Source organism: Sphaeramia orbicularis, chromosome 16 (assembly GCF_902148855.1).
Source record: "Sphaeramia orbicularis chromosome 16, fSphaOr1.1, whole genome shotgun sequence".
In the NCBI taxonomy this organism is placed as follows: Eukaryota; Metazoa; Chordata; class Actinopteri; order Kurtiformes; family Apogonidae; genus Sphaeramia; species Sphaeramia orbicularis.
The window spans coordinates 36,464,450-36,491,734 of record NC_043972.1 but is presented as its reverse complement, the minus strand read 5'-3'; the positions used below and the strand labels follow the sequence as shown (position 1 = coordinate 36,491,734).

Genomic DNA, 27,285 nt, shown 5'->3' with positions numbered 1-27,285 from the left:
TTCGTTTTTATGAATCAATCTGGTTTCTCAGTGAAACTTTTTGACCTGCGTCCCACTGCAGCAGATGAGAAGCTGGCACAATGCTGAGCACTTCCCTTCACTCTTGCATACCTGTTGGCCAGTGTTGAATTTGAATGACTTGATCTAGATCTTGCTGCTCGATGAAACAGATATATGATGGAACACGCTGTAATAGTGTGTCTTTGCTTCTACTTCAGGGATACATTACGGAGCACCATCACACATCCAGTGTTGCACAAGCTCACCAGGCCTGTTTGACCCGCACATACTCCATCAGGAATGTGAGCTACCTGTGTGTGCATCACACAGGCACAACAGTGGAGGGTCTTCTGACTTCTTGGCGTAGTCATGCTCATTCCCAGGTGAGCACTTGCTGATTATTATGGTCTGTCACCAGTGGACTTGGGCTCCCCTGGAGACCATGTGACTGGTCTTTTTTTTCTTTCTTGTCTTTTTAGGAGTTGTATATTATGGGATGTATGCTGCTGTTGGAGTATTATGGTCTGTCGACGAGAGCGGGAGGGGGTGTCACCATGACAACGGGGTTGCTAGGGGCTGGGACTACTAGTGGAAAGGAGAAGGAGTGTGCATGCAATGAGCCTGGTGCATGCATGTCTAGGAGTGGTAGTGTACGTGCGTGCGTGCGCGCGCGTGGTGAAGGGGGTGGGGGCAGGCTGAGTATTATGGTCTGTCCGTTGCGAGGTAACTATGCAGAGTCCTGTGTGAGTGTGGGAGGGGGGGATTATTATGGGATGTCTGCCCCCTTTGTGTGTTTGTGAGGATGTTAGCTAAGCTCTGCCTCTGAGGTTGGGGGAGAGAAAAAAGGGGGACGGTGCAACGTGTTTTGGGTCATTGACGGCTCTTTTATGAATTTTGCTGATCACTGCCTCAGCCGGACTTAATGAATGAATATTTAAAAACAACATCAGCTTACTAACAGCCTGACTTGTTTTAATTCTTGCACCGAGAGAGAGAGCACACCTCGACCCGGGACTACACACACTACAGTAAGTTTCTAATGTGTGAAGGTAGGGTTTCAATGCTTAAACTTTTCTTTGATGTATTGTCTTTAACTCGACAGTGCGATTTTTGGGCTCACACATAAAAGGTCGATGGATGCCACACTTTCCTTCATCCACTCCTGTGTTGTATACCTGCAAATCAAAATACACACAATGTCAGTGTGCATAGTCTTGTTATCCAACTTGTTTGAGTCCGCAAGTGAATAATTAGTTGATATGTAAATAAAAATAAATGAGCAGGATTAGCCACCAACCAATGCCATTATTATTATTATATATTTATTTTCAGCACCCTCCGCCCCCTCCCTTCCTGGACACCCCCGGTCCATTCTCCAACAGTCCCACGTCATTTTCCCTCCTCCTTCGCCAACCGAGGAGCAAGGTTTAGGAGGGATTAATTCGACCAGTGAGAAATAAAATAAAAACGCCGGGAAAATGTCGGCCAGCGAGGATGAGAGGGGAGACTTTGGAGTCGCGGAGGAGCACTCACTTCTGCACGGTAAGCTCGTTTTTTTCCTCTGAAGAAGGTCCATCTCTGTGACTTGCCTTCAATGCGAAGCTAACGTTAGCTTAAGCTAGCCAGGAGTAGTCAGCTCGGGCCGTCCGTCACTCGCCATGATAGATTAGTTAGCTAACTTGGCAACCAAGTGTTTGTAGTTTTCTTTTTTAATTTTCACTCACTTCCGGCAAAGAAACACGCCATGTGTGTTGTTGAGTGCAGACGCGAACTGTCAAAGTTTCACAGACCGACAACAGACAAGTTTGGACCTGTGCTGTTGTGGCATTCAGTGTGTGTGCGTGAGCTTAGCCAACCTGCGCGTGCACGACTATTTGCCAAGTCGTGCCAGTGCGCGACCGCCCCTCGTCAGTGTCCGGTGCACGGGCTGCAGCGGTCCCGTCGGTCCGTGCCGTCTGAATAACGCTCACATGTCATCGGCAGATGAGGACGAGCCGGAGGATGCTGTGTCTGACGTAGAGGAGGTACCCAAGTCGAAGAAGAAAAAGAAAGCCAAGAAGAGCAGCCGCGAGAGCAGGAGCAGCAAGAGGCAGAGGCCCATCAGAGAGGTTAGTGTGCGTCCGGACAAAGTTTCACTGTTTGTCTTTATGAAGAAAACCCATCTGTTCCTGTGCTTCTGTCAGACACAGTCCTGCAGCTGTCAAACCACCAGCTGTGGTGACACAACTGTTTAGGACAGGGCTACCAAACATATGGCACATGGGCCAAAACCGGCCTGCGGGATGAAAAAAAGAAAGAAAGAAAGAAAGAAAAAAAAAAAAAAAAAAAATATTACACTGAAGATATGAACAGTCATGGGTGTCAATCTCGTTCTAGTTCAGGGTCATATACAGCCCAATTCGATCACAAGTGCATCAGACAAGTAATATACTATTATAATAACCTATAAATAATGACAAGTCCAAATTTTTCTGTTTGCTTTAGTATAAAAAAGTAAAATTACATGAAAATATATACATTTACAAATGTTTTCACAAACTAGGCTATGTGAATTACCTGAACAAATATGAACCACATGAGATGTCTTAAGAGAAGTAAGAGGAATATCATCAATATTAACCCTTTTATCCAATATTTTGTGTCTTTGTAGATCCACTGTGATCTGTAAGTTGAAACACACACGTATGAATGATAAGCTGGGGCATAGTATTAAAATTGCTTGTATTATGCCTAAGAAATTTCATGTTCATGGTTGTTTATATTATTCACATTTTTTGAAGGATACTTTGTAGCTGTAAACATTTTCATAATGTAACTTTACTTTTTTCAGTTATTATTTTACATGTCAGGCACACTTGATCATAGTGGGCTGTATGTGGCCCCTGAACTCAAATGAGTTTGATGCCCCGGGTTTAGAAGAATGATCTCTTACAAATGTTGAATGGGACACAGCAAAACCCTTAGGGACCCCTATGAGCCCCTGGGATCCCATTAACGAGCACTAAGCTCCTTAAAACCAATGGATTTCTTTCATCCAATTAGCCATTGTAATGATCTCATCAGGTATTTTATTTTATATTTGGTTTGTTTGTTTATTTATCAATCAATCAATCAATCATTGACAATGCAGTGAAACATAAAGGAACATATAGAACATCAGATGTTCTGCACAAAGAGTATATCGCATTTAGCTTATTTGCAATTTCCATTCCTGGTTGGGATTTTCAGCAAAGAAATAGATTTACAGTATACACTGCAATAATATACAAACAGTATAAACAATAGCATAAGCAAACAATATAAAAGTCTATTCATATCTACCACACACACTCCCACACATTCACACACTCAAAGAGAAGAAAAAAGAAGAAAAACAGTCCAAACTCACCAAACATTTTACATTTTAGAAGTGGGTACATTCTTGTTTTGTTTTCAGACAGTTTTTAATCTTTCCTGTGAATGTTTTGACATCTTTTATCAGTTTTTATTTCATTTGGCATTGTGTTCCAGATGTGACTGCTCTTTGTGGAGAAAGCCGGCTCTCCAAATGTGGTTCTGGTTTTGAGTTTTATTGATTAAAATTTGCATTAACTTACACCATTGATACTATATAAGATGTTTTTAATGTAAAAAGTTGATGTTTACACAGATCAAGCACATGTCTAGATTAGAACTGAACATTGTTTAGTTTTATTATAATTATTAAAGTTGAGATATAATGTAGATTTTTAACATTTCATTTTTTTTTTTTTCTAAAAAGGACACTTATTGAAAACAATGTGAACAATACTCAGAAAAAATAACACAGCCCATCACAAAAACTTATGTACTAGTAAAAAGTACAATTACCAGCTCACAACAGTATAAGATTTGAGAAACATCAAATAATTAGATTCACAAAGCTTGAAATTGATGAATTGATTGAAACTGATTGAAAAGATTAATTTAAAAATACTTGTTAAATAAAGTTTTCAGGCAACCAATTAACTAATCAACCCATTCTTTTTGTCAATTATTTGTATCTCTGCCTAAAATTAGTGATGAATCATATAGCTCTATAGATCACTGTAGAATTCCTTAACTTGGCATGTGATAGAATATAATAATGTGATTTCTGAAGTATAAAATCATCTGGTAAGTAGCAGAGTGGTTGTTTTTCAGGAATTGCCAGTCAGCTCCCCAGAGCACCTGATTGGAGTCGAGGCAGCAGAGAGAGATGCAGATGAGGCCGTTGTGCGGTCAGAGAGTGAAGGAAGTGATTATGCTCCGGGGAGGAAAAAGAAGAAACGATCCAGCTCGGCCAAAGAGAAGAAGAAGGGGGCAGCGACAGAGAAAGGAGGGTCATCCAGTTCTAAGAGCAAACGCAAAGATCCAGAACCTGATGATGATGATGACGACGATGATGATTGTCAGGTAGAAATAAATCCAGACCTAAGGCTGGCATGTACTGTTATCTACTGACTGAAATGACAAACTGACAAACCCCTTCTTTTCTCCATATCAGCCTAAAAGCTCCACTCAGCTGCTGGAGGCATGGGGCATGAAAGACATCGACCACGTCTTTACTCAGGAAGACTACAGCTCCCTCACCAACTACAAGGCCTTCAGCCAGTTTGTTAGGTGAGGCTCTCATATTTAGAAGCATTATTAATATTTTCCTTAATTTGCTTAGTAAGTTCTGTATGGAAATATCAATAAACACTTGGATTCTTTTTCTTCTTTAGGCCACTAATTGCAGCTAAAAACCCTAAAATTGCTGTTTCGAAAATGATGACTCTGATGATGGCCAAGTGGAGAGAATTCAGCACAAATAACCCTCTTAAGGTACTCAAAACATTACACTTTTAACACTTAAACAAATCTGATTTTAGGCAGTCAGAGAGTGGCTGATGTGCTGTGTCGTCCTGTAGGGCTGTGCCACTGCCAATGCAGCACTGGCAGCTGCCAACGTGGCTGCAGCTGTAGAAAACATGGTGGCAGCAGACGGCAGCGCTGAGGCTGGAGCTGCCACTTCACCTGCGTCTGCTCCGGTCGCTGCTGCTGCTCCAACACCTGCTACACCTCCCGCAGCTCCAGCACCTCCACTCCGCAAGGCCAAGACCAAAGAGGGCAAAGGTAGAGAAGAGAAACGTGGAACAATATGGTTAACATTTGATATTGTAGCCCTTTGCATTAGCAGCAACAAAACAGAACCTGTGTTTTATCATTGACATTGGAGTACGAAAGTGTATTTTTTAGGTATTATCTATTGAAAGCTTGACCACCTTTCTATATTCAATTCTCCTCTTCCAGGTCCAAATGCACGAAAGAAGTCAAAGTCTTCTGCTAAACCTCCACCAAAGCCCAAGCCTAAAAAGGTGGCACCGCTCAAGATCAAACTAGGAGGCCTCAACAGCAAAAGGAAACGCTCCTCAGTAAGATTTTGTCTTTTCACTGAATTGTTACTCTTTTCAGCATTTCTGGTATTTAAGGAATCATTGCAATTATTTAATCAGGAGTTCATGGGTATGAAAATGTCTAAAACAATATTCTGAATTTTAGACACTGAAATGTCTCACATACTATTTTGAGATTTTTAAAAATGGGATTTAGTGGTTTGTTAACACTTAAAGTAAGTTTACATGAGGAAGTTTAGAGTCTTTAGAGGAAGTTAGAAAAATGAACACCATAAATAAACCATAAATAGACAAAAGCAAACACCTGCCATCACCCAATATTGTTGTTTCATATGATCTGTATTATTTACCAGTATTGGTATGTAATCTCACATTTAATTACATCCATAATGAGCATCAAAAGGTCTCAGTGTAACATAAAAAAAGTGTCTTATTGTCTCTGTTTTTATCTCTCTTTTTTTTAAATCTCTTTTTTTCATCTTTTTCTCTCATTTTTCAGAGTGATGAGGATGAGCCCGATGTGGACAGTGACTTTGACGAGGGAGCTTTCTCTGTATCTGATGGTTCCAACCGTAGCAGCCGACCCAAGAAGAAGACCAAGAGTGCAAAGAAAAAGAAGAAAGGTTACCTAGATATTATTAAATTCAACATTTTTCTTTACATGCGTGTTTAGGAACAGACAGCATCAAGTTCAAAGCCAAAAGTAAGACACGAGTTCCGTTTCGAGTCCATCATTTTTGATGTAATTTTCTATGGATGTCTTCTCTCAGTAGAAACGGAAGATGGCGACGGTTATGAGACAGACCACCAGGATTACTGTGAAGTGTGCCAGCAGGGAGGAGAGATAATTTTGTGTGACACCTGTCCCAGAGCTTATCACATGGTCTGTCTGGACCCTGACATGGAAAAGGCACCTGAGGGCAAGTGGAGCTGCCCACACTGTGTGAGTACAGTAATCTCCCCTCTACTATGAAACAGCAGGACAAAAATGACACCTGCCTGGTAATTCTGTTTCTGTTGAATTGAATTTCCAGAAACTAAATTGGACTTTGTTAGTTGGTGTTCTAATAGTTTTTATTCTTTGCCTTTCTCTTTGTCCTCTGCTGCCCCCCCCCCAACCTTTTTTCCCTCATGTTCCATCTCCTCTATTCCCCACCATGCGTCGTACCCCCACCCCCATCCTCCATTTCCTCTTCTTGTCCCTCCCTCCCCTTCCTCACTCACTCCCTTCTCGGATCCACACACACGCAATTCACACCCCTCCCACCGATGAAACTCCCCCTCGCACCCCTCCCCGTTTTCCTTTGACTCCGTTCCGCATACCTTCCCTGCCTGTCTGCCCCCCCCCCCCCCCCCCCCCCTTCACACTCACACCACCCCCCGTCTGAAATGCTGCCACCAGGAGAAGGAGGGGATCCAGTGGGAGGCCAGAGACGATCTGTCTGAGGCCGAAGGGGAAGATGAGGAAGACAGGAGGGATGAAGGTGTGGAGGAGGAAGATGACCACCACATTGAGTTCTGCCGTGTGTGTAAAGATGGAGGGGAGCTTCTCTGCTGTGACACCTGCCCCTCCTCCTACCACATCCACTGCCTCAACCCTCCCCTCCCTGAAATCCCCAATGGAGAGTGGATCTGCCCCCGCTGCAAGGTGAGTGCTGTGCACTGGTGCAGACGAGTCTACATGTACATGGATACACATACAGCTCACAGATTATATCTTATACAAATTTGTGCTTTAGATTAAAAGTCTTTATCACTTTTTGTGGATAAGTTTATGTACCTTCAAATTTCACTTGGCTGATTTGCATAAAAGTATTACTCTTCATAAAAACAGAATTTCATTGAAATACATATGTGCTGTCTGCAGTTTTCTTTTTCCAATTTTGTAACCATCTGCTCTGCTGATTCAACTGCATGGATTAACATTTTAATAACTTTTGATTGTTTGAATAACATTAATTATTAAGCAGTTTTTAACATTATCTCTAAAGCTTCACCAGGTTATAAGACGCTCTCTCAAACTTCTCAAAATAAAGTGCTCCTGTTACAGGACAGAGCATTTTATAGAAATAAAGACCAACTGAAAATGCAGTTACAGTATATGTCACATTATGTCAGCTCAGTGTGATCAGTTGCATTACTCTGTCTCTTACCTGAACTGGTCAAGACAACTGCGTAGATTAAAAAAAAAAAAAAAAACTTTGCTGAAAGGGCAGCATAAAAGCCAAGGATGAAACTATCAAACTCTGGAGCGAACCCAGAAAAAGCCATGGGAAACCACAGGGCAGAGGGACAGTAGTTTATAGTGTAATACCACAGATGGCCACTAGATGCTGGACTCTCCTAGAAGTACATCAAACTCCTTTATAGTAATATTAAGTTAATGATTTGAATACTCTAAAAAGTGTTCTACTGATTGTTCATCAAATTAGTTATGATTTTAGGGTTAGTAGAATGATTTGACAGACAGGTGTGTTTGACATCAGACATTCAGAACTTCAGTTTACTGAATAAAATATTTCAGCTGTACTTGTGGTTAAGTATCACTAAGAAGACCATGAAATGACCGACAGTTATTTATTGGAGTTCACCCACCGCCCTCCACACTCCTCTATCTCCACTCAACTGTTGAAATATGGCCACTTCTGGTTCCAAAACGCCAAGATGGCAACGATCAACACATAAAACCCATAGATACATAACATTACTATGTCAGTCCAATGTGATCATTTGCTTTAATCTGTCTGTCTCTCAGCAGGACTAGCCAGACCTAACCAGAACATTGTGTTAGTCATATTATTTTGAAGAGCACAGAATCGTAACTGTGAAACTGATGTCTTCTTTCAAAAGTTGTTTCTAATGATCCTAATATTTATTTTTTCTTTGTCTCTCTTTCTCCTTTATTCTATCTTGCTGTCTCTTCTTTCCTTACAGTGTCCACCGATGAAGGGCAAAGTCCAGAAAGTTATAACCTGGCGCTGGGGGGAGCCGCCTGCCCCCACGCCTGTTCCCAGGCCTGCTGACCTTCCTGCTGATGCTCCTGATCCCCCTCCTCTAGCGGGACGTAGGGAGAGGGAGTTTTTCGTCAAATGGTGCAATATGTCTTACTGGCACTGCTCCTGGGTGCTGGAGCTTCAGGTATAAGACAGTCTTCTGAATGTGTGCATCAACCTGTAGCTTAGATTGTTTTAGCTGCCTGTCTGCAAGTGTGGGACATTTTTACACACATATGCACATAATGGACAAACCCAGCACTCCAGTATATTTAAACTGTTTCTCTACTTTCCTGTCTCTGTTCAGTTGGAGCTGAACTGCCAAGTGATGTTTCGTAACTACCAGAGGAAGACTGACATGGACGAACCGCCACCTGTTGATTTTGGAGGCGAAGGGGATGATGACAAGAGCACCAAGCGGAAGAACAAAGATCCTTTGTTTGTTCACATGGAAGAGGAGTTTTACCGCTATGGGGTGAAGATGGAGTGGCTGATGATCCATCGTGTCCTCAACCATAGGTAGTACACACATGGTCTAAAACACAATTCCCTCATAAAAGAAGCATCATTTTCTTAATTTGCTCTGTAGATAAGAGAGAAACAGACAGAAGAGCTGCACATTTTTTCACTTTTAAGTAATATGTCGATTATTTCTTGATTAATTAAATTGTTGTGTGGTCTATAAAATATCAGAAAATGGAGAAGATCTTTTGATCTCAGAAATATTCCACTGTCAGAGAGGAGTAAAGAAATAGAAAAATATTAAAAAAGAAGCTGGAATTAGATAATTGGGATTTTTTTTCTGTCAAAAATTACTGAAGCAAGTTAATTGACTACTTAACGGGATAAATATCTATCAAGAGATCATGCATGATTATGTATGATTCTAACTTATTCTTATCATGTTAGTGTTGATAAGAAGAACAACGTCCATTACCTAATCAAATGGAGGGATCTGCCTTATGACCAGTCGACCTGGGAGAGTGAAGACATGGACATTCCAGAATATGACCCCTACAAACAAACCTACTGGAATCACAGGTAGGCAGAGGTGTCTGAAGTGTCAGATAATTGTTTTCCAACAGATAATGCCATTGTTGTTGAAGTGGGTTTTGAGCATTTTTTTTCTATTAGAGAGCTGATGATGGGTGAGGAGGGCAGACCTGGCAAGAAACTAAAGAAGCAAGTCAAAGTGAAGAAAGCAGAACGGCCGCCTGCAAATCCAGTTGTAGATGTAAGTGTTTGGAATTGTTCTTAAACACAACTTTGGGGTTCATATGTCACTGATCCTGTCAGTGCAGTTCTTGTGTTGGATAAAAGGGTTATTATTACTGGGATAATAAAATCAGACTGAATCAGGGCAGATGTGGGATTAAGTTGTTTCCTTTTTTCTTTCAGCCCACCATTAAGTTTGACCGGCAGCCTGAGTACCTGGACAGCACAGGAGGCACTCTGCACCCATACCAGCTGGAGGGCTTGAATTGGCTCCGATTTTCTTGGGCTCAGGCCACTGACACTATCCTAGCTGATGAGATGGGGTTAGGCAAGACTGTGCAGACTGCTGTTTTCCTCTACTCATTGTACAAGGAGGTATGGGCACATGTATTGTCCTGCAATTTTTTCCTGATACTATTCTGTTTTTTGAATAATGAATTACATTTGTGTTAAATTATTTTAAGATAATATACAAATGTCTCTTACTTTTCCATTTTCCATGGTACTGCTCTGTCTGGTCTTCCTTTTTTTAACTCATTTATGGTGTGTAGGGTTTCAGATATTTGACACGTACAATAGTAACTCTGTTCATTAAGGTGAATGTGTTACCTAAGTACCTAAAGGGCAAATAGAGCTGTTTAGTACAGACAAGCTAACCCCGACTTCACCTTTGTCTTTGTCAGGGTCACTCTAAAGGTCCCTTTCTGGTTAGCGCGCCACTCTCTACCATCATTAACTGGGAGAGAGAGTTTGAGATGTGGGCCCCTGACATGTACGTGGTGACCTATGTAGGAGACAAAGACAGCAGGGCCATCATCAGAGAGAACGAGTTTTCTTTTGAGGGAAATGCCATCAGAGGTGGAAAGAAGGCGTCCAAAATGAAGGTGAGAACAAGTGCAAAGGTCACACTGGAAAAATATATTCATATCAATTTGATGTTGCTTTTGTGCCTATCTCGTGTCTGTTTTTTGTTATATCAAAGTACAGAAGTAGCGTTAACATTGAAGAATATGAATGGTGCAGTATTGTGACTGGAAAAATATTTGCAGCCACTTCAGTTATGTATTTGCTTCTTTGTTTTTCTTATGTTTTTCTTCCCATGTGTTTTACAGAAAGACTCACCAGTCAAGTTCCATGTCCTTCTAACGTCCTATGAGTTGATTACCATTGATCAGGCTGTGCTGGGTTCAATTGAATGGGCTTGTCTGGTTGTGGATGAGGCACACAGACTCAAAAACAACCAGTCCAAGGTAAGAACCAAAAATACTTTGTGCAGTTGTTTGTTTCCTGTTTGTACAAGGGTGGGTCTACACACCCTTAAAAAATCTGAAATATCTGAGAAGGTATTAAGCAGTCTTAAAGTTGAAACTGGGGCCTTGTGACAGTAACGCTTCATCTAATGTAATTTAACCTTTTTTAAATCTGTGTTTGGCAAAGTGAGTCATGCTCTTGTGTGATAGGCTTCGAACCAGTTTCTGAAAGTGTGGATGTATGTGAGTGGCTGTTTGGGCATTTTTTATGTTTTTGATTTTAATATTTCATATTTTATCTGAATGCATCAGGTTATGTACTTTTTGATGACCCTGATAAAGGCCACAAGATGAAGCATGTTGGTTACACTATAATAGAATTATTCAACACTACAAGTGTTGCTACAAATCTCGACCTCCATCCTACCTCGAAAGCTAATATTGTCCTTCTGCTTTATACTTGCACGTAAAATATGACCAAAATTAACCAAACTCACTCTAATAATAATATTCTATATAATGGCCATCTCTGCACAGGACCACAGACTATGCTTTTTGCAAAATAGTCTTAAAAGCATTCAGTTTATGTGCCTGATACCTGTAAACGCACCCTAGATTAAATCTTTTTAAAATATGCTACCTTTGTGTGTTTTTGTATTAGACTCATTGCACTAAATTTACTGATTCTCCTCTTTTCAGTTCTTCCGGGTGTTAAACAACTACCCGCTGCAACACAAGCTGCTGCTGACCGGCACCCCTCTACAGAACAACCTGGAGGAGCTTTTCCACTTGCTTAACTTCCTCACCCCAGAGAGATTCAAGTCAGTGGCCTCAGCACATGTTGCTACATTTCATGCACAGTGTAGACATTCACGCTGATCCTGTGTTTATTTACTTTTCTTTTGTCTCCACAGTAACCTGGAAGGGTTTCTGGAGGAGTTTGCCGACATCGCCAAAGAGGACCAGATCAAGAAGCTCCATGACATGCTGGGACCACACATGCTCAGGAGGCTGAAGGCTGATGTCTTCAAACACATGCCCTCCAAGACTGAGCTCATTGTGAGAGTAGAGCTTAGCCCCATGCAGAAGTGAGTGAGAGGAGGCAAACCACATACCACTGAGGATTAAACCTACTCTGCATTATATAGATGGGCATTTTTATCATGTATTTTTAATGCTCTCTATATTATTTTTTGTATTCTTAACCAGGAAATATTATAAGTTCATCCTCACACGCAACTTTGAGGCTCTGAACACTCGAGGAGGAGGAAACCAAGTCTCTCTCCTCAACGTGGTGATGGATCTCAAAAAGTGCTGCAATCATCCCTACCTCTTTCCTGCAGCTGCCACAGTACGGTTGAAGTCTTGTCACACAATTTGTAGTTATAGTGCTATATTGAAACCTGATTTATTGCAGTCATTTCATTCCGATTTTTTCACTAACTGCAGGAGGCACCCAAACTTCCAAATGGCATGTATGAGGGCACTTCCCTGACCAAAGCTTCGGGGAAGCTGATGCTGCTTCAGAAAATGATGAAGAAACTAAAGGAGGGAGGCCACAGAGTTCTGGTCTTCTCTCAGATGACCAAAATGCTGGACCTGCTGGAGGATTTCCTGGAAAATGAGGGTTACAAATACGAGAGAATTGATGGAGGAGTCACTGGTAATATGAGACAGGAGGCCATCGATCGCTTTAACGGTGAGACGTGAACTCAAAGAGCCAGTCAGCTTGTTTGTCCAGGGTCTCAGGGCTCGGATACGACCTGTTTCCTGTGTATTAACTAGTGATACATTCTTTTTCCCGACAGCTCCTGGTGCCCCTCAGTTTGCTTTCCTCCTCTCCACCAGAGCCGGTGGTTTGGGAATTAATCTGGCCTCTGCTGACACTGTCATCATTTATGACTCTGACTGGAACCCGCACAATGACATCCAGGTATGCACAGCCCAGTCTTGACCTCAGCCACTTGTCAGTATTTTAGTTTGTGAAGATAATAGGAAGTAATGATTTGTTTCCCTTTTTGTGTTCCTCCTTTAGGCATTCAGCAGAGCTCACCGTATTGGCCAGAACAGGAAGGTGATGATCTATCGCTTTGTTACCAAGGCGTCTGTAGAGGAGAGAATCACACAGGTGAGTGAAAAGAAACAGTGAGAGACCACTCATATGAGAGTGTTTTCCACAGATGGAAGGAGGCACAGGTGGTACACCTATACGCGATTAATTATTAAATAGTATTGTATACATTACGCTCCATGGCAAATGTTGTAACTGTCAAGTACATTCCAGCAAATGAAAAACTGAACACTCTACACAGCTTCACATTGTGAAGTGTTTCTTGTGCAAGTCTGATATATAAGGATTTTCAAAATAAGTAAAATAAACATAGTTGCAGTATAAATAAGAATACTGCAACTGTGTACACACAATACAATAAATAGTCAAATTGAGTGGTTTTAGTGTTCTGTTTTCATCTGGCCTTAAAAAATGTCACTGTCAATGGCGTAACCATGATTTATATTATACCGTAAATAGTGAATTTCCTTTGCATATGTAATATTAATATAGTTTTATACAGTGTTTGTAAATAAAATATTAATTTTTTTTGTTTTCATAAATGTGATCTTATATTTCTATAACATCATTATTACTTCCTTACGACTTCTACTTCTGCTACCTCTAAATCACATAAAACTGATAAAATAACTGGTTACAAAACTAATAACATAACTGATATTTGTTTAAAAAATTAAAGTAAATAGCTCTAAAACTTTTTTAATGCAGACAAAATATGAAGGTGTCAAATCATTGACAGACACTATACAAACTTTCCATCTTCACCGATATTCAGAGTAAATATTACATTTGTTCTAATGTTGGTGGCTTGGTGGTTAATGTATCAGGGTTCCCACAGGGTCTTAAAAAGTCTTAAAATTCTTGAATTTACAAATCTGCTTTTAATACATTAAAAAGTCTTTAAAAAGTATTAAATTTGATATGGTAGGTCTTAAGTTATGTTGCCATAAACTTGTTGGCTGTATTGTGTTTAAATGTATTTCTGAAATGTCCAAGCTGCAATGAAAGTAACATTAGTCTACTCAGTTCCAATCCAACAATATATATTGAAATTAGGAACCGATTATCGCTAACTTTGCAGCTCCCAGTGAGAAATGGTCACAGAACATTTAGCTCAACACATGTGGAGTCGTTAGTTGCGTGCGTTGCCCAAGAAAGCTGACTTTAGGAACTTTAACACTTTCAGTGCCATGGGCCGATTAAATCGGCTTTACGAAAACAACCTGTAAAGTGCCACGGGCCGATCAGATCGGCTTTGGAGAACACGCCACATTTGTGTACAAACAAACCATCCACCCCCATTTCTTTCTCACATTTCGATGACGTTCTTTCTGTGTCCCCCTTTTGAGACCAAGCAGACGGGAATTTGAGGTCACGCGACCGAATAATATTTTTATATCTTTTTAATGTTTCTTATTCTCCGGTGTTTCATCAGAGGGAGCCCTCCATGCCGGGGGGCGGCTGTGGACTCTGGGGGCTGTGGCGGCGCCTTCTCTCATTGGGGTCCGCTCCTTTCTGGTGGGTGGGGGTCCCAGTTGGCCCTCTCCCACTAGTTGGGATGTGGGGCTGTGTTGCTGGTGCCTGGTCGCCGGGGTCGGCGGCTGCCTCCTGGTGCGGATGGCTCCCTGAGACAGCACCTCCTAAATTGATGTTTTACTTTTACTTGTACATTTTTGTTCTGGTCTACCCGTACTCAGTCAGTCTTCTTAAGTATGTGTGAGCTTGTGGGTTTACATGTATATGTGGGTTTGCATGTATATGTGTGTGTGCGCGGGTGAGTGGGTGGGTGTGGGTGGGGGGCGGTACTGATTTTTAAACTGATATGTAAAGCACTTTGTGCTACAGTTTTTAATGTATGAAAAGTGCTATATAAATAAAGATTATTATTATTATTATTATTATTATTATTATTATAATAAATTATGCAAATTATGATCAATAATGAATCGGCTGCGTCCGGTGCGTTTTGGATCTAATCAGCAATCGGTCGGATGTTACCGAGCGGTTTCCTGCAGGATTCTTCAAATATTATAAAAACGACGCGAAATACTGAAAAACGGCCAAATTCTGTGGCACTTTTAAGGCGTATTAGCCCCTTAACTGTCTGGCACTTAAAGAGTTAAGGGATGGCTTGCAAGCGAAAAGTAAACATGAGGAAGTGCAAATTTAATAATACCTGGTTGGAAAAAAGACCATTCTATACCTGGTTGACACAAGTGGAGGGGAACAGCTGTGAAATGGGCATTAAATTCCATTCTAAGTAGTCTGAAAAAGTCTTAAAAAGTCTTAAATTAGCTTGTGGAAACCTGTAGGAAACCTGTGTAAGTAAGTGTGTGTGTGTAGTGATTCTTAAGTATCTGTCCATACCAAAACGTCAGGTACTTCATTCTCACCTGCAGAATTTTGTGTAATATTTTGTTTTGCTGCCACTGATTAAATAAAGCTACAATAATTAAAAACAGTCAAGAAGTATAGCACTCAGATGACTGCAAACTTAAGTGATGCTGGTTTTACGCAGATGATTTAAACATATATTAGGATCATTAGAGTAGGTTTATTGTCTTTATATAACAAAGGGAAAGCTCATTTTTGAAACTGTAAAAACATCATCTGCTCACTGCTTGTCACCTCTCCACCATCTCGCCTCCACCAGGTGGCGAAGAAGAAGATGATGCTCACTCATCTGGTGGTTCGACCCGGCCTCGGCTCCAAGACAGGGTCCATGTCAAAGCAGGAGCTCGATGACATCCTCAAGTTTGGCACTGAGGAGTTGTTCAAGGATGAAATTGGAGAAGGTGAGTCGACTGTAATCCACCTTCAGTGTATCCCATCTTATCTGAGGTTAATTATACATGCCTTCACGTTGTTATTGTGGGATAGCCATGATTGTAGTTTTTTTTTTGTTAAAGCATTCTAAACAGGGGTGTGTAGATCAATCAAGTAAAATGTGGCAAAATCTGAAAACTGAGAGATACTTGACTAACTGAAGTGTGAGGATGGCTCCACCTTTGGGATGTAGTGTCAGTAGATAGCACTTAGACTGAGTTTGTGTTTCCTGTCCTTTCATTTCACTTGTCCTGCCATCAGGAGACAACAAAGAGGATGACAGCAGTGTGATCCATTACGATGACCAGGCCATTGAGCGTCTGTTAGACAGGAACCAGGATGCCACAGACGACACAGAGCTGCAGAGCATGAACGAATACCTGAGCTCCTTCAAAGTAGCCCAGTATGTGGTCAAAGATGAAGACGATGAGGTATGAGTGTGAAAACATGACTTTGACAGTTGTCATATTAGATTTATGACGAATAATAAAGAAGACACTCTTGTTTTTGTCGAGAAGGAGGAGGTAGAGAGGGAGGTAATCAAGCAGGAGGAGAGCGTAGATCCAGACTACTGGGAGAAGCTGCTCCGCCACCACTACGAGCAACAACAGGAGGATCTTGCTCGCAATCTAGGCAAAGGCAAAAGAACTCGAAAACCGGTCAACTATAATGACGGCTCCCAGGAGGACCGAGGTATAAGACAGGGTACAGAACAATATATAATGCAACCTCTTCTTCTGTGTGTGCTGTGATGTGCTTTTGGTGGTGTTGTGTCAGTGTTACATGGTAGATATTCTGAGTGCATGGCATGAACTGTGATATTAGTGACTTGTGTTTAGATGTAGAAACTTGATGTTACTGTCATGCTTTAGTTTGTTTGTGTTTGGTAGTAAAGGATCATATAAATACAACTCAGTTAAACTTAACAAATGAAGCTCATTTAGAACAGATGTGATCACCCTCAAGCTTTTTGTTTACTGTATATTTCATCAGCTCTCTTTCGATGTTCATAATGCTAAAATAGTTTCAGTGGAATTCCTGCAAGTTATTTTCAATGTAGAGTTAACACTGTGAACCTGTTTGTCTTAAGTGTCAAATTTTGTGTATAAATGGTGACTGTTGACAGTAATGCAGGCTTAGTTTCTGTTGCGTATACTTTATCTTCTCTGTCAATTCACTGAAGAGCACTGTTCTTTTTTTCTTTTCATCCTTTTAAACGTGTGTCTGTCTGTCTGTTTGTTCTTCTTTTAGACTGGCAGGAAGATCAGTCTGACAACCAGTCTGATTACTCGGTGGCCTCAGAGGAGGGCGATGAAGACTTTGATGAACGGACTGAAGGTAAGGCCAACTGTTCTTATGCTGTTGGCGTACCAGAACTTTGGCGCTAAGAAGAACTGTCAGTTATAAGTAATTATTTATGAAGTTGTCTTAAATTAGTCAAGAAAATAGATTTGATTTTAAGATTTAGATCCCCAGAGACCTTCCTGATTGGACTAATTACACACTATATGAACTTTCCGCTGTAATCCACCAACATTCTTCAAACCATCTCCTAAATCATCCTTAAAATTGATAATTATTTCTTAAATCTTACAATCAAAGCTCTTAAAATTTACAGAGACACAATAAATGATATTGCTATATTTGCTTTGGAAGTCTTTGGAAATGATGCCTGAAATTTGTAATTAGTGTTCAGTGTTTTAGCATAACAGAGATAGGAATGAGTGGAGCCTCCAACAATCATTAATGGATAGAGGGTTCAGGCATCAGCTTTAGCAGCTTGATTGTCAGTAGCAGAAACATTAGTCATGAAGAAATGTAACATTAGCTGGATTGCAACATGACATAACTATATGGTTCGTTATACTGTTATTTTTGTGAATGTAAGGTGTTAAATTTGATCAAAGATGAACGAAAAGTGCCTAACCAGTTACAAATTTGGCTTCTCAAACACAAGCAGATATTATCATTGACAACATCAACTACAGCTCAGACATCTGGATGTGTATCATCTATTTATGTTATAACGAGACAAAAGAGTAAAGAAAGACAAAAGGAGAATGAAAAATAACATGAAGCATTGAAAGAAAATTCTATTTAACAACTTTTCCATGAGCGGTCTTTGTGTATGTAAAAAGGATTGTATTCATTTGAGCTGTGAAGAATTAAGTTTTTGTTGAACTGCATGTTACAGCTTGAAACATTTACTTTTGTTTAATTAAATGGTTCAAACAGTTGTACTTTGATAGAAATGTTTCATATTTATATGATAATTCAATTAGAGATGGATTCAGATGGGCATATTTTGTTAGCAGTGTGTTTCGTTTCATGTAATCATAGCTCAGATTTCATTAAAAAGCTTTACCACAACACCGCTTTCTGTTGGAATTGATCTTAAAGTAAAATGTTTCCAGAAGAAGCATTTAATGTGAAAGTGTTGTGAGACTGAGAGGGGATGCAACCTCAGCAGTATTTTAGTTTGTTGTGATGAATCGTACATGAGTAAAATCTGTAGGATGATACAAGCACACAAGATCATACAGCAAAATACTGTTTTCTATTGCAGTTCTTTTTCATATTTTCTATGTCCAGTGTGTTGCCTGGAATGCGGTTCAACTAATAGTCGTGTTTTGTTTCTCCTAGCCAATGCCCGCAGACCAAACCGCAAAGGGCTGAGGAACGACCGGGACAAACCTCTGCCGCCACTGTTAGCCAGGGTGGGCGGCAACATCGAGGTACAGACATAACATGGACACACAGACACTTTGCTTCCAAAATTTGTTTTGTGACCTTGTGCTTCTTATTTTTAAACCTCGTAACCTCTTCGATTTATTTGACAGGTGTTGGGCTTCAACGCACGGCAGAGGAAGGCTTTCCTAAATGCAGTGATGCGATATGGGATGCCTCCTCAGGACGCTTTCACCAACCAGTGGCTGGTCAGGGACCTCAGAGGAAAGTCTGAGAAAGAATTCAAGTGAGTCTCTGTTGCAGCTTTTTCCACTCTCATAAATAGAAGAGGTTGTTCTTGATAGTAAACCTCAATATTTGTATCACCTCTAAAGGGACAAAATAATGAAAATTCAAAGACATTTTAGATTGGAAGTATGAGTTAGAGTAGATTGTATATTGTACTGTTAAAGCAAATACCTACTTACAGTTGAACAGTTTCAAAAATCTGATGTTCTTATTGTTTAATTTGTATTGACATGTTAACAAATATGCACATATTTATTGACACCCCTCCTTCTTTTCCTTCGCACATGTTCGTAGGGCTTACGTGTCCCTGTTCATGCGTCACCTCTGTGAGCCTGGGGCCGATGGTGCTGAAACCTTCGCAGACGGCGTCCCACGTGAGGGACTGTCAAGGCAGCACGTGCTTACTCGCATTGGTGTGATGTCGCTCATAAGGAAAAAGGTGAGTTTTACAGAAACTGTGGGAAGTCTGTGGCCTGAGTTCACATTTGACGTGACAACATCTGATATTTAATGAATCTTTGTTGAACAGGTGCAGGAGTTTGAGCATGTGAACGGTCAGTGGTCCATGCCCTGGATGGCCGAGCTGGAGGAGAACAAAAGGGCTGCGGCTTTGGCTGCGGGTGAAGACCCCAAGACTCCGTCATCCGGGACTCCTGCAGACACACAACCCAACACTCCTGTCCCAGGTACACACAAACACTTTATTATTCAAATTAAATCCCATATGATTTTGTTTTATCCAAAAACTGCAATGAAAAGTCTGTTTAAATTATAGTTTTAAAAAAATTCTAATCCAGAACCATGTTTCCTCATGATGTGTTTTGTAAAAACCTGCAACTGAAACTACTACAGATGCATTGTGTTTTAACATTTCCTGTTATGATCCTGGGGAAAATGACATGCATGTCTAATTACTCTTTACCTTAATGTCAGCACCACATGCTTCAACATAATGTTAAAGCAGGTCATCACTTTTAACATAGTGCAGTTCTTATACACAACACACTTTACAACATATATTGCAGTGTATTGAACTGTATTGTTTTGTAATGTATTGCACTGTCTTGCTCTGTACTGCACTTATTCCGCTGTATTGTTTTGTATTGCTCTGATCACTGTTATTTATCAAGTGGGGACTGCGGATGAAAATTAGCACTGATGCTAACTCTGGCATATTTACATATTTATACTGAAATGGAATGTATAAATGTGTTCATTAATGTGCACTGTCCCGCCTAAATAAAGATACATTAGGCCTGAGTTTTAACTTCCAATAAACCCCATAAATGATGGGAATTGTTTTTTCTTTGTTGCACTGTAGAATTTTAATTTTGAGACCACCCCTAGTGCCTTAGCTGCTATTCCAGTCCATTCCTATACACCCTCTTGTGGAACCAAGTAGAAAGATAGACACTACACTGCTGTCATTTAGCTGAATAATTGAATTAGACATTTTAAGAAAAAATAAGCATGCCAAATAAGTCTTTGCAGGTCTATATAGTGTACATGTTTTGTCTTTTTGCAGAGGATTTGTCTAAGTCTGAGGACAAAGAAGACATGAAGAAGGAGGGAGAGGACAGCAAAGGACCCAAGAAGACAGATGATCCAGAGGTACAACACACCTTTTTTTTTTTTTCTTGAGTTCATCTAAAGAAGTTTGACTCTACAGCCTTGGCGTTGCATTATAAATCAGTTTGGTTTTAATCTAAAACTGATTACCTCTGCTTTAGATAATTGAAATCCCAGATGAATCTGAAAAATCCCCAGTCAGTGAAAGGAAAGAAGGTGAAGCAGACCTTGCTGCAGGGAAGGAGGAGAAGGAGACAGGAGGTGCAGATGAAGCCAAGGAGAAAGAAGCTGATGATTTGAGCAAAGACAAAGACGATAAGTCAGCAGAGACGGCAGAAAAGGAAACTCTTGCAGAGGTCAAGGGTGAAGAAGGCAAGGCGGATTCAGAGGACTTGAAAGGTGATTTTTTTTTTTTTTAATTTTCTTTTTTTGCTGTTTTCAAAAAATGTCCGGTCTTCTCAGTTATTCTCGGTTTCTGTTTTAGCTGATGATGGCAAAGAGGAGAAGATGGATACCAGTTCATCTACAGAGGAGAAGAAAGGTACCACAGCTGAAGTTTATGTTCATTTCTGCATAAGGATTGTGTAGTTTTTATGATGTGAAGAGCGCTGACGTATTTGTTTGTTTTCTCACAGAGCAAAAAGAAGAGAAGGACGGTGTGAAAACTGAGGAATCTGGCAAACTGCAGAATGGAGACAACACCAAAGAAGGAGGAACAACGATACCGGTGGTTAACGTCAGCGAAGAGAAGAAGAAAGCCACCAAGCAGAGGTTCATGTTCAACATCGCTGATGGAGGATTCACAGGTGGACAAATGCACATGCATACAAACACATTTTTCTCTCTGGTATCTATATCTTGACCTTTTTGCCTTTGTATTTTCCAGAGCTTCACTCTCTATGGCAGAATGAAGAGAGGGCAGCGACTGTTACCAAGAAGACCTTTGAGATTTGGCACCGTCGCCATGACTACTGGCTCCTGGCTGGCATCATACAGTATCCTCTCACACTGACTCATTTGAGACAGACACTGTTAACTCCTCATGGATGACTGAGGGTTTTTCATCAGGTTACTGCATTATACATGAGGACTTAAAGCTGCACAGACAGGCTTCATCTGTTATCAGCGGATTTGTTTTTTGGATGTTTGATTTTATAGACTTATGTAGGGGTTTATGGGGTTCTTCAAGATGGTCTCATGTGAAGTCTAGTCTAGTTTACATGAATTATGGAAATAAGGACATCTTATTTGTTATATGGCTCAGGACCCTTGTATCTGGAGAACTCTACCCCTGCCTAGATTGATTTGACCTGCTTGACATGTTATTGTTGTTGCACTTGACCTTGTCTCTCAGACATGGCTATGCTCGATGGCAGGATGTGCAGAATGATGTGAGGTTTGCCATTCTCAATGAACCCTTCAAAGGAGAGATGAGCAGAGGAAACTTCCTGGAGATTAAGAACAAGTTTTTGGCTCGGAGATTTAAGGTAAAATGAGAGCTTGTGTTTTCTAGTGTGGGGTTTTTCTGTCTGTCGGTGTCTGTTATGTCTCACCAGGGACTCTTCACCATGCTTTCTTTTCATTTCACAGTTATTAGAGCAGGCGTTGGTGATAGAGGAGCAGTTGCGCAGAGCAGCCTACCTGAATATGACCGAGGACCCTGCTCATCCCTCCATGGCTCTCAACACACGCTTCAGTGAAGTAGAATGTCTGGCTGAGTCCCATCAGCACCTCAGCAAGGAGTCCATGTCTGGAAACAAGCCTGCCAACGCAGTACTGCATAAAGGTAAGACAAGTGGAACAAACCGTGATAATACACTCTAACAGCTTGTAGAGGAAAGCTGATGAATTGATCTTGAATATTTTTGACAAATGTTTGCTATGACAAAAATAGCATATAGCAATAGCATCTTAATACTTAACTGGATAATTTCCCACAGTTACTTTGGACAAGTGGTTGAGTTAACAACAGACCAAACACTGCTTTCAGAGGGCAGACTTCCCTCCCTGCACTGTAATGTTGCTAGGCAACTGCACAGTCAGTTGCTGTTACTGACTTTGTTTTGGTAGCTAACAGCTCGATAATGTAACAAAAGATTAAAGATAAACAATTAATTTCTGTCAAGACACATATTCATTTATAATTCTTATTTAAATCTCATGAAAATTGTTTCCACTTTTTCCCATTTCACAGAACAAACTGTTTGCTAAGTTTTTAGCTTACTGGCCGACAGGCCGTAAGCTATTGTTGTCATGCGGCGTCCAGCAGCTTCTGTTGTCGTCGTCCGTTACAAAAATTTCAATTGTCTTCTTCTCCGAAACTACAATTCCAATTGACTTCAAACTTGGTATACAGCTTCTTTATGATGGTGTCAACGAAAGGTAGTGAAATTATTTGGATCTGATCGGATCTGATTCTGGATTTGGTGCAACTTTGAAAAATTTCCCCATTATAAAAGATAGGAAGTGGATCGATGCAGCAACTCAATAAATATAAATTATATCAACTTGAAATTTCTACAGTACAGCCCTGATGGGGAGATGACCAAAACATAATGGCCACATGCTGATCAGGATCTTCTTCTGGATCCAGGAACTTACTGAAATTTAACATGGGCTCTTATGGGGAAAACATTTCAATTGTCTTCTTCTCTGAAACTACAATTCTGATTGACTTCAAACTTGGTATACAGCTTCTTCATGATGATCTCAACACAAGGTATTCAAATTATTTCCATCCAGATCTGATTCTGGATTTGGTGCAACTTTGAAAAATTTCCCCATTATAAGAGATAGGAAGTGGATTGATACAATAAATCAGCAAGTATCAGTGATATCAGGTTGGAATTTGAATTTTTTACAGATCTGATTGGAATATGACCAAAACATGGGCTATTTCTGTAATGTAATAAATACACATAACTGGGTGATAATAAATGGCATCTAGATACATTTCCCAAAGCTTTTAATTTGGCCGGTAAGCTACAGGGCCACTGGTCCTATTTTTAGCTTACTGGCCGACAGGCCGTAAGCTATTGTCATGCAGCGTCGTCAGCGTCTGTCGTCCTTTACAAAAATTTCAATCGTCTTCTTCTCCGAAACCATAATTCCGATTGACTTCAAACTTGGTATACAGCTTCTTTATGATGATGTCAACAAAAGTTAGTGAAATTATTTGGATCCTGATCTAATTCTGGATTTGGTGCGACTTTGGGGAAAAAAAAAAAAAAAAAAAAAAAAAAAAAAAAAAAAAAAAAATATATATATATATATATATATATATATATATATATATATATAAATATATGTATATATATATGTGTATATATATATATGTATATATATATATATATATATATAAATATATATATATATATATATATATATATATATATAAATATATGTATATATATATGTGTATATATATATATGTATATGTGTATATATATGTATATATATATGTGTATATATATATGTATATATATGTGTATATATGTGTATATATATGTATGTATATATATGTGTATATATATATGTGTATATATATATATATATATATATGTGTATAAATATATATATATGTATATATGTATGTGTGTGTGTGTGTGTATATGTGTATATATATAGTGTACAAGCAAATATTTAAAGTTGCAGGAGACTTTCGTCACCAATTTTTCATCAAACCTGTAAAACCCTAGTCATAGCCTAAGTATCACGAATCTGTAAGTCTTTCTGTGATTACTCACCTGAATCTCTTCCCTCCCGGTGAACAATTTTGAAGTGCCATCCACCATAAACAAACCATTTATTTAAAAACAGAGCTGGGAGGTAACTTGGGCATCTTCGGAATTTTGTCGCGACATGCATTGTGGGAAACGGAGGTTCGCGCAGCCTCCTGGCAGCAGCAGAGCAACTATATGATATTATATGGATGAAACAAACTCGACGTGGAAACAGCTGAAACGCAGAAATGGCAGGAGGGAAGCGGAGCTCCAGCCGTTTCCGCATCGTGTTTGTTGCAGCTGCCGCTGCCAGGCTGGGCTCCACTTGATCCGCTTCCATGTTTCAGCCATTTCAGTGTCGTGTTTCTTTCATCCATATATCATATGGTGTCGCTGCTGCCAGGAGCCTGTGCGAACCTCCGCTTCCCACAATGCACATCACGACAAAATTCCGAAGATGCCCAAGTTACCTCCCAGCTCTGCTTGTAAACAAATTGTTTGTTTATGGTGGATGGCACTTCAAAATCGTTCACTGTGAGGGAAGAGATTCAGGTGAGTAATTACAGAAAGACCTACGGATTCGTGATACTTAGGCTATGACTAGGATTTTACAGATTTGATGAAAAATTGGTGACAAAAGTCTCCCGCACCTTTAAATTCTTGTCTAATTTTAGTTGGTGATATCAGCAGTGAAGATAGTTTATTAACTCTACGGGAAATAATTACCTCAGCCCCCCAGTGATCCGCCTGAACTTTGGCAAACCCACAGGTTTGGTTATGGGTCATAGTTGTGCATTTGTATTAGTAAGCTGTTGTCGTCAGGTGGCGGCATCTGTCGTCCGTTACAAAACATTCATTTGTCTTCTCCGAAACTACAATTTCGATTGACTTCAAACTTGGTATACAGCTTCTTTATGATGATGTCAACAAAAGTTAGTGAAATTTTTTGGATCCAGATCTGATTCTGGATTTGGTGCGACTTTGAAAAATTTCCCCACTATAAGAGATAGGAAGTGGATTGATACAATAAATCAGTAAGTACCAATGATATCAGTTGGAATTTGAAGTTTTTACAGATTTGATTGGAATATGACCAAAACACAGGCTATTTCTGTAATATTATAAATACACATAACTGGGTGATAATAAATGGCATCTGGATACATTTCCCAAAGCTTTTAATTTGGCCGGTAAGCTACAGGGCCATTGGTCCTATTTTTATTATTTTCTTATTATTCTTTCAACCTCAGATGTATTTTATTTATATTTTCATTCGCTTATTCATGCATTTGATAGGAACAATACACTGTGGTTACTTTGTGGCTTTTAAGGAACAACACCTGAACTTTCTGTTATATTATTCTGTGGTTAAAAAATGAAACAGGTTCCTTTATTTACATTAATTCAATAGTAGAACTAATCAAAAATATAAGTTCTTAAACTTGTCAGAATTGGAACTCATTGCTCATCTTGTGCTTCAGTTCTCAAACAGCTTGAAGAACTGCTGAGTGACATGAAGGCTGACGTCACACGTCTCCCAGCAACTATCGCCAGGATACCCCCTGTTGCCGTGCGTCTCCAAATGTCCGAAAGGAACATCCTGAGCCGATTAGCGAGTCGTGGGCCAGACGTCACCGCTCAGAGCCAGTCGCAGACCTCGCAGCAGATGCAGGTGCCGCGCTGACCGGTGGAATCACACATTTCACACTCAGACTGAGGACCAACGGCCTCAGCCCACCACCATGTAGCAGACGACCCCCCCAACCACCATGTACAGCACAGTCTGGTCAGTCCTCGCTCTACACCCACAACCATCCTTGGACTCAGAAGAGTATCCGCTGGGCTGTTGGATTAAAAGACTGGAAACTGTAGACGTGTGACAGGAGCCAATGAAGGAATCACTTCTTTTTCTGCTGCAGTCTAGAAACTGTTCTCTCTCTTCCACTGGGATTCAGATCTAACTCCTCTAACCTGAACACTGTCGTCATAAGTGAACTGCGGGGCAGCTCTTTGACTGTCCCATTCCGTCTTTACAGCAGGGTCAAACGTGTGTAATTATATGTATCACGAAGCTAAAGAGGCTAGACATGAGAAAAAGCAGCATGTTTGGAGTTTACTGGTGCTTTGTAGTAATTTTTGGATTAAAAAACAAATTCAAGGGATTTTATTGTTCTCATTTAGGAAATTGTGAAATTTTCAACTTTTCATTTATGTCATTCAACGTTGATGTCCTCACCTGTAGATGTGTGTGGAGAGAGTGTGTGTGTGTGTGTGTGTGTGGTTGTTTTCCAGTATGTGTGTAAAAGAACACAGGGCATATAGATGTGCGTCTCTACTGCAGAAAAAATGCCCCTGACACTGAGAGACTGTTACTGTCACTTTTCTACCAGTCAGTCGAACTTCTTATTACCTCTTCCTGCGTCCTTGCCTCCATCCCACCTGGTTTATCAAGTGAGATCTGTCAGTGCCCACCCCCCACCCCCCAACAAACACCTCGACATTCCTCACTGCACCACAGATTTTCTCCCTGGAAACTCTCCTGTGTTTGCAGAAATAAAGATGAACGATATCTCCACTGCTTTTAGGTGCACAGGAAGATTTTGACAATGATGGCAATCTTAAGTTTATTTAATTTCTTAATGTCTGTTATATTATTTTACATTATTGTAATTATTATCACCTTGTTTTTATCATTGCTGTTTGTTTGTATGGACCACAATAAAAGGTTGACAGTTCTTTAAGGTTTGTGTGTGTGTGTGTGTGTGTGCGTGTGTGTGTGTGTGTGTGTGTGTATGTATTTAGAGGGTGTCACATAAGTCTCCATACATAGGAGACATAATACATTCCATACATATATGGTTCTAACATGTATTTCTTCTTTATAGTTCTTCAGCAATGGAGGACACGCATTGAAATGTGTTCCCGGCAAAATGGCAGTCATATAGAGCATATTATATAAATAAAAATGGTTTATGTCAAGAAATGTTTATTTTTCCTATGTATGGAGACTTATGGGACACCCTGTGTATGTGTGTATATATATATATATATATATATATATATTTTTTTTTTTTTTTTTTTAATATATGTAAGTATGTGTGTCTGTATTAATTTTTAAGTGAAAATATATACATATCCAGAAAAACTATTGGGAAACCAAAAACTGCTGGTACACAAAGGTGTAATTTTGTTTAGGGCAGCTGTTACAGTAGGGCTGAACTCTTGTGATCTCCAGAAATTATAAGCAAAATCTTCTTTCACCAATGA

General features: G+C 40.0%; 1 protein-coding gene across 8 annotated transcripts; it reads left to right on the top strand.

Annotated features, from left to right (window-relative positions):
- The first annotated feature begins 788 nt into the window (after window positions 1–788).
- chd4b (chromodomain helicase DNA binding protein 4b) lies at window positions 789–26,753 on the top strand. 8 transcript variants are annotated; one of them, XM_030157443.1, is made up of 40 exons: window positions 789–1,028; window positions 1,333–1,542; window positions 1,984–2,108; window positions 4,162–4,413; window positions 4,505–4,620; window positions 4,725–4,824; window positions 4,911–5,115; window positions 5,293–5,414; window positions 5,896–6,019; window positions 6,167–6,339; window positions 6,799–7,044; window positions 8,331–8,534; window positions 8,697–8,908; window positions 9,299–9,430; window positions 9,524–9,623; window positions 9,788–9,979; window positions 10,288–10,488; window positions 10,717–10,854; window positions 11,554–11,675; window positions 11,769–11,942; window positions 12,064–12,205; window positions 12,304–12,553; window positions 12,663–12,787; window positions 12,890–12,982; window positions 15,579–15,720; window positions 16,013–16,182; window positions 16,267–16,456; window positions 17,003–17,089; window positions 18,395–18,486; window positions 18,592–18,725; window positions 19,022–19,166; window positions 19,257–19,413; window positions 20,253–20,338; window positions 20,458–20,695; window positions 20,781–20,837; window positions 20,932–21,102; window positions 21,183–21,291; window positions 21,651–21,783; window positions 21,887–22,082; window positions 25,500–25,702. In XM_030157443.1, exons 2-40 carry the CDS (start codon window positions 1,479–1,481, stop codon window positions 25,700–25,702), a joined length of 5,922 nt encoding a protein of 1,973 aa, XP_030013303.1. In that variant the 5' UTR covers window positions 789–1,028; window positions 1,333–1,478. The 8 variants fall into 8 exon arrangements, with proteins under 8 accessions (XP_030013303.1, XP_030013311.1, XP_030013310.1 ...); XM_030157451.1 differs by having other exon boundaries at window positions 790–1,028; window positions 6,170–6,339; window positions 16,270–16,444; window positions 25,500–26,753; XM_030157450.1 differs by having other exon boundaries at window positions 790–1,028; window positions 6,170–6,339; window positions 16,267–16,444; window positions 25,500–26,753.
- Window positions 26,754–27,285: the final 532 nt, after the last annotated feature.